The 8,162-nt window shown below is 48.6% G+C and overlaps 1 protein-coding gene across 2 annotated transcripts in view; it reads right to left on the minus strand.

The window, feature by feature from the left end:
• Positions 1-4,033: 4,033 nt before the first annotated feature.
• Positions 4,034-8,162, minus strand: part of hspa12a (heat shock protein 12A) — a 53,431-nt gene continuing 49,302 nt past the window's right edge. For both annotated transcript variants that reach the window (XM_080507806.1, XM_080507805.1), the window contains one exon: positions 4,034-6,133. In XM_080507806.1, coding sequence (XP_080363932.1) covers positions 5,502-6,133 — 632 coding nt within the window. In that variant the 3' untranslated portion in view covers positions 4,034-5,501. The remainder of the gene's footprint in view (positions 6,134-8,162) is intronic.

Below are 8,162 nucleotides of genomic sequence, written 5' to 3' on the forward strand. Positions count from 1 at the left end.
CCTGTGGGGGCTGTTCATCCTGAGTCTGACCTGTGGGGGCTGTTTATTATGGCTGACCTGGGGGGGGGGGGTGTTCATTATGACTGACCTGTGGGGGCTGTTTATTATGGCTGACCTGGGGGGGGGTGTTCCTTATGACTGACTTGTGGGGGCTGTTCATCATGACTGACTTGTGGGGGCTGTTTATTATGACTGACTTGTGGGGGCTGTTCATTATGACTGACCTGTGGGGGCTGTTCATCACGAGTCTGACCTGTGGGGGCTGTTCATCACAACTGACCTGTGGGGGCTGTTCATCCTGAGTCTGACCTGTGGGGGCTGTTTATTATGGCTGACCTGGGGGGGGGGTGTTCATTATGACTGACCTGTGGGGGCTGTTTATTATGGCTGACCTGGGGGGGGGTGTTCCTTATGACTGACTTGTGGGGGCTGTTTATTATGACTGACCTGTGGGGGCTGTTCATCATGACTGACTTGTGGGGGCTGTTCATTATGACTGACCTGTGGGGGCTGTTCATCATGACTGACCTGTGGGGGCTGTTTATTATGACTGACCTGGGGGGGGGTGTTCCTTATGACTGACTTGTGGGGGCTGTTTATTATGACTGACCTGTGGGGGCTGTTCATCATGTCAGACGTGTGGGGACTGTTCATCCTGAGTCTGACCTGTAGGGGCTGTTCATTATGTCTGACCTGTGGGGGCTGTTCATTATGACTGACCTGTGGGGGCTGTTCATCACAACTGACCTGTGGGGGCTGTTCATCACGACTGACCTGTGGGGACTGTTCATCCTGAGTCTGACCTGTGGGGGCTGTTCATTATGACTGACCTGTGGGGGCTGTTCATCCTGAGTCTGGCCTGTGGGGGCTGTTTATTATGACTGACCTGGGGGGGGGGGGGTGTTCATTATGACTGACCTGTGGGGGCTGTTCATCACGAGTCTGATCTGTGGGGGCTGTTCATCACAACTGACCTGTGGGGGCTGTTCATCCTGAGTCTGACCTGTGGGGGCTGTTTATTATGGCTGACCTGGGGGGGGGGGTGTTCATTATGACTGACCTGTGGGGGCTGTTTATTATGGCTGACCTGGGGGGGGGTGTTCCTTATGACTGACTTGTGGGGGCTGTTCATCATGACTGACTTGTGGGGGCTGTTTATTATGACTGACTTGTGGGGGCTGTTCATTATGACTGACCTGTGGGGGCTGTTTATTATGACTGACTTGTGGGGGGTGTTCCTTATGACTGACTTGTGGGGGCTGTTTATTATGACTGACCTGTGGGGGCTGTTCATCATGACTGACTTGTGGGGGCTGTTCATTATGACTGACCTGTGGGGGCTGTTCATCATGACTGACTTGTGGGGGCTGTTTATTATGACTGACTTGTGGGGGCTGTTCATTATGACTGACCTGTGGGGGCCGCTCATTAACATTAACATTAAGACTGGATTCCTCGCTGGGTGACGACCTTCTTCCATTCAGAACAGTTGAAGCTGTGGTGTTTTGCTTCCTGGCAGTGATTCAAGCCCACCTTTTCCTCAAGAAGCTCTCGGGGGGGACATTCCTGGTCCTTGAAGGCCGCAGGCCTGCAGGTTTCCAATGTTTCCCTGGATTGAATGTCTGTATCAGGATGAAGCTGTGCAGGAATGCAGCCCCCCCAGGGACCAGGACAGCCCAGCCCAGCCTAATGACACGCTCACAGGAGTGAGAGAGTACCAGGTAAAGACCCCTCCCCACCTCCCAGTGTCATGGACCTCTATGAAATGTAATAGTAGGGAATCTCTTTATTTGACAGGATTCAAGATGAGTTTTTACTATTCAGAAGTGGGACCTTCCCCACCCCCCAGTTCCTCGTGAGTTCAGTTTGTTGAGGATGTGGTTTCACTGTGACAATGGCGTGATGGCGTGACGGCGTGCCAGTGCAGGAGCACAGTGCAGCTGTGACAACGATCTCAGCTCGGCTGGATTCAGTAACTCAGAGTGTTAGTACAATCGTCCACACGGGAACTGTGCAAAATTGCATGACTCACCAAGAAAAAAGCATGACTCAGCATTAAAAAGCATGACTCGGGATTGCGTTTCACGGCTCAACATTAAACTGCACGACTCAGCATTAAATAGCATAGCATGAGAGGGCGTTGCTGCAGTGCAGGAAGAGGTGTGCCACACTCTCATCCCATCACATGATTTTATCTGACTGGATCTCAATCCTCCATCTCAGCTAACATGAAGACCTCTGTGGTCCTGGATTAGGAGGGTCAAACATGAGGCCCCAAACCGGACCACCAAGGGGGTCCGATCAGACCCGTGACATCACCAGATGTAAGATCTCCACTGTGTCTTTTCTATGTTATCTTATGCAATTCCAGTGTTTTATTGAGACGTTACAGAACCTGGAGACCTGACCGGATGCAGCAGTGAGCATTAACATCATGAATGCTGAGGGCGGCTGATTGACACCGCTTCTCAGAGTTTCACTGTATTCTGAGCTAGGAGGCGTCATTAAAAATCAAACACTGGAGTATCTCCTGTTCCTCCTGTTCAGCAAAAAGACAGTAGTACTACCGAGTACTTCTTCCAGGGTTCTAGTCTCTCTTCAAGTGCAAAAGTATATTATTTTACTGCTAAACTGTTGTGTATGTGGCCCTGGACTGAGTGTGACACCCCTGGTCCAGACCAATGAGGAAGATCTTCATCAGTGTTACAAATGGAAGAGCCACGTGCTTCTCTGTCATTTCAGCACCAACAGAGACCTGAAGGTCTGCTCTGGTATCTGACAGGGTGTGAGCAGACGACCCTTCAAATCCTGGAAGCTTAGAGGTGAGGCCGCAGCTTCCTCATTAATTCACCACGTTCCATTGCAAGGACACGGACTAGTGCAGACCAGCAGCATCCTACAAGAGCTGCAGTTTAATCCGCGTTGAAGTCATTCAAGCCCTGAAGCTTCTGCTTCCAACATACGTCACCTGGTCTTAATGTTATTGATGCATGACATGCAACTTGAAGAGCATCAAGCCACAAAAGAAACTGCATTCCTTGATGTGTGTTGCTGAACTGTGTGTGGACTGCCAGCAGAGGCTGGTGAGTGAGGGTCAAAAGGTCACAGAGTTCTGCCTCCGCCCTCAGCGGCCCGTCAGAGCCAGCCGCTCATCATTAACCCGTCACGCACCGGGTTAAAGCTCAGCGTCTCCAAGGTGTTTGACATCAGGCTAAATCCACACTAGGCACACTTCAGAGTGCAGATTGTCTCCCGGAGATTATCACTTGGAGGATAATTGCTGATTGTGCCTCATTTCTTTAAAGAAACGTCTGCTTCTTTAACTCAACGGCTCAAGTTCAAGATGTTGGGTGGAAGATTAAAGAATGAAGTGATGAAGAATGAATAAAACGATGGGAGACATTCAGGGTCTGCCTCAGTGAAATGCTTCTTAAGGAACGTGATGTTGACGTTTCCTCACTGAGGCCAGAGGAAGAGGAAGAGGAGGAAGAGTAAGGCGACGCAGCAGCTGCTGCTCATGCTACAGCTGAAGAAACACGCAGGAGATGATCTGTGATGGTCAAGTGCGCACACACACGCACGCACGCACACACACACGCACACGCACACGCACACGCACACACACACACACACACACACACACACACACACACACACACACACACACACACACACACACACACACACACACACACACACACACACTCTCTTGGCTAAAGCTGCTGCAACTATACTAAAAATCTGTACAATATATAAATAGTGTATTTACAGAAACAAACACCTCCGCTGTAACGTGCAGTTTCTCAAATATCCAGCTGGCATTCTGTCCACGGCTGAGAGTCAAAAGCAAAACAAAAAGCCTAAAAGAGAAGCACACTTCATGGCTGTTCTCACCTTTCTGATTAAGCTTGCAGCATATTTCACATTGGTGGATTGAGAAGTGACTGAATGAGATTGAGAGGACCATACCGGGGTTTCACCATTACATCCCCTCCCCCACCCCCACCCCCCTCACCCCCAACACGTGTCCCTGCAGCACAAACAACACGTAGATCATACATGTTGTACAACAAATACACTGCAAATCACTGTTTCTAAGCACTTGGAGCTGCGCTCATTCACAGACAGGATTCTAGGTGAGAATCAACACTGCTGATTCTTGATTGATTCACAAAAACTGTGATTAACTGATTAGGTAAATTGATCGACAGTCTGAATTATTTCATCTCTGATCACAACAAGACCGAAGTCAGAAACAAAAATCAAGAAAGGTCATTAAAAACAACAATCTGCTCGCCTTAAGAAACACTGCTGGAGGAAATGCCAGAAAAAAGCTACTCATGTAATTTTGAGAAAGAGCACTGTGAATGTCGTGCATTTATTTGATGTTTTACGACTTATAACTACAGATACGTCTTGGTATTAATCACAAATCATATTGTAATTCCAAACTCAACTTTACTGCATATTTATTTAATTGTGTGTAGCCTCAGTTACTATTTTCACAGTCATATTAATGTAGAAACTATCTATAACATAAAGTTCCACTCAAGGGAAACAAACTTTCAGAGCTGCATATCTCATCATGAATGCAGGACTCAACATTATCTGTCAGGTAGTGACTGTCATGAAGATCACAACTGAGGCTCATTGCAGGAAATGACAGACTAAAAGCTTTCTGAAACGTGCACCAACACTCAAACCGATGTCAACTAGAAGTCAGTGTTTACACTCGACATAAAGGAGGAGTGAGGCGGCGCCGCAGGTATGGTCCTCCAGCTGGACACATGCTGAGGTGGGATGGAGAGTTTAGGGCCCACGATGCTGTGCAGAGCACGCCGACGGTGAATGAAGTGAACACCACAGTGAAGCATGGCTGTCCAGAACCCTGATTACATTGAACTTCCGGCTTTTCAAAGCTCTTCCTTTCATAGAGAGACTTTCCCAGCTGAGTGGTGAGGAAGCATGAACCTGCCAGGAGCTCTGAGCAGAGAGGAAACCTTCCTATGGGGTACTTGGGTCTAAGCCGGGGTCCTGGAGGTCTGTCCCTGCTGCAACACACCTGATCACTAGGATGAGCTCCTGGTGGTGGTGGTGGTGGGGGGGGGGGGGGCTTGCCAGCAGATACTGATGACTGGTCATCAGATCTAGGTGTGTTGGAGCAGTGAAGACACATTCAGGACCGGAGACCAGAGGGAGAGCTACAGGACCAGGTCTTTAAAGCACTGATCTGGACTGAAGACAGGAAGTACACATGTCAAACTCACTGGGCCTCTGAAGCACCTTCCTCTTCTCTGATTCTACAGTCTAATGTCTGTTTTCACCTTCCAGGTCTACCACCAATTTCAACTTATGTGAAGATTCATTACCATGAGCAAGTGTGTGTGTGTGTGTGTGTGTGTGTGTGTGTGTGTGTGTGTGTGTGTGTGTGTGTGTGTGTGTGTGTGTGTGTGTATGTGTGTGTGTGCGTGCGTACGTGTGTGAGTGAGACTCTCCTCTGTTTAATGGCTCAGGAAGTCAATGCTGGCTTTGACGGTGCGGCCGGTGGACACGTCCACGGCCATGGCGCGGATCTCAGTGTCACCGAATTGCATGAGCGTCTGGATCTCGCGGCGCGGCGCCGTGCTTTCCGTGCCGCTCACGTCCAGGCGGAGGGTCCCACACTTCCTGACGCCGGCCTCGCTGATGAAGCTGACGCTCTCCTTCTCGGAGCAGTAGACGTGGATGACGATGACCTGCTGGGCCGGCTTGGCCGGGGTGTAGCTCCGCTTCACCAGCTCGCCCAGCGCCACCGACTGGTCCGCCGCGATGAACACGTCGAAGACGTCGGTGCACCAGCGCGTGCCGTCCTTCACCAGCAGCTTGTCGGCGGGGTGCTTGCCCTCCACGAAGCGGTTGAGGACGCCCACCCCGTAGGTGAGGGGCGAGCGGCGGACCTTGATGACACTGGGGTCCAGGCCGAACAGCACGGCGCCCTTCAGGATGGTCAGGCCCACGTCGTGGGGGATGATGATGCGGCTGCGGCCCTGCAGCATGTTCTGCACGGCGTGCTGCAGCAAAGGAGACTCGGCAAATCCTCCAACCAGGAACAGGAACTTAATGTCGCAGACTTCCGGCTTCTCGAAGAGCTCAGCTGGAAGAGGAAACAGAGAAATGAAGAAAGATACTATACTCCACTGTGAGATCTGGGATTTAAAGTCTGTCCATCATTTTCTGAAACATGTTCGGTACAATAACATCATGGAATACAACTCCAAAGCTAACTCCTCTTAGCAATTGTCAAATCAAATCTTGAGTGCATTCTGAAAATGTTCTCAATAAATGATGTTTTATTTGAGACTAAGGCCCGTTTACATGACAACTAGAACGAGTGTGACCACAAAACTTTCTTCACTTTTGGGAGTTCCGTTTACACGACACTACTGCATCGGTGACTTTGTCCCACTGGCTCCCAAGGTGGAACTTTTCTTTCACAGTTACTGCGCATGCTCACCTCCACCGTGGGAAATAGTTCCTCCTGCTCATGTACATTACGCAAGCAACAAACATGGCAACCCCGATAGTGGCATGATTCTCAGTCCGTATTCTATTCCAGTTTTATCGTCCATATTGAAAGTTTTATAGTTGAGACTGTCCTTTGATAACATCCAATTCATTGTCTGTCTATATGAATGTCGGGTTCCCTCCATTTTGTTAACATTTATAGCTTATTGTCGTCACTTGAAACGTGTGAATGTAAAGTTATCGTGGAAACTGATCCCAATATGAACAATCGGAATGGACAAAATATCAATTTAAAGTCCTCTTTGCCTTTTCAGATTGTTGCTTTTAAGTCATTTTGCAGAAGAAAAGGACGCTAGCTTTAAATGCTGCCATCTAGTGGCCATTGTTGGTGCTGCACTGTATCTGCTTTTTTTTTTACTAAAGAGTGCGAGCAGTGAGCCCCGTCCACACCAGCCACAATGACCTTGTCTCCTTGTGGTTCTTAACAAGTTTCCCGTCCACATAGCATTGGTGCAGAAACATCTGTCTCCAAGCCACACCATGAAAACTATTGCTTATGCTACTACTACTATACAAAAATGTTGTAGTATGTATGCCAGGCCTACAGGTGGCACCATCACTGAAATACACCAAAAACTAAGAAATCGTCAAATCCACCATCTGGCCTCATTAAAGAATCAGTAGCTTCTACATCAGGAAGTCCAACATTGCCGGGGTTATAGGTTGCGAGGTGGGGCCATGACGTCCTCATGTCAAAGCCAAGGCGACATTTTCAAATTTCTCTACTCTGGAACCCGTTTTTTTTTTAAAAACTAAATTTTCAGGCGCCTAAACCACGGCGCTGTGTGGAGGACTGGACAAAAACAATTTGCTTCATGAAACGGCGTTTGGGCGTGACAAGGTCGTGGACTGGAATTGGCAGTAAGCAGCACGTGGTGATATTAGGTTTGACCCAAGAGGACAGATAACTATAGATTATCTACTGTTACTGCTGAATCAATACCTTATAGAACCTTCTATAGCCTTCACTTATTAACCTGCAAAATGTAATTTTTTTTTTAGTTTATTCTTCTCATCTTTAAGGGCATATATGGTAAAAACAAATTTTTAAGGTTTGTGTATGTGTGTAATGGTGTGTGGCTGGCTCTGTAGCTTTGAGAATATACTGAATATTAAACAATATAAAGTATTTAGTGAGCTTCCTAAAGTTCACCTCAGGTTGGAGCCAACTGCTCAGAGAGGATGGAGAAGTCCTAGATTTATTTTAATCGTTAAATAACGTTTCTCCGCAGTGCTAATCTGGTGATGGTGGTGGTGGTGATGATGGTGGTGGTGGTGATAGTGGTGGTGGTGGTGATGGTGGTGGCGGTGGTGGTAATGGTGGTGGTGACGATGGTGGTGGTGGTGATAGTGGTGGTGGTGGTGATGGTGGTGGTAATGGTGGTGGTGACGATGGTGGTGGTGGTGATAGTGGTGGTGGTGGTTATGGTGGTGGTGATGGTGATAATGGTGGTGGTGGTTATGGTGGTGATAATGGTGGTGGTGGTGATGATGGTGGTGGTGATGGTGGTGGCGATGGTGGTGGTGATGGTGGTGGTGGTGGTGATAGTGGTGATGGTGATAGTGGTGATGATGATGATGGTGGTGGTGATGATGGT

The sequence above is a fragment of the Blennius ocellaris genome, assembly GCF_963422515.1.
Source record: "Blennius ocellaris genome assembly, chromosome: 13".
NCBI lineage: Eukaryota > Metazoa > Chordata > Actinopteri > Blenniiformes > Blenniidae > Blennius > Blennius ocellaris.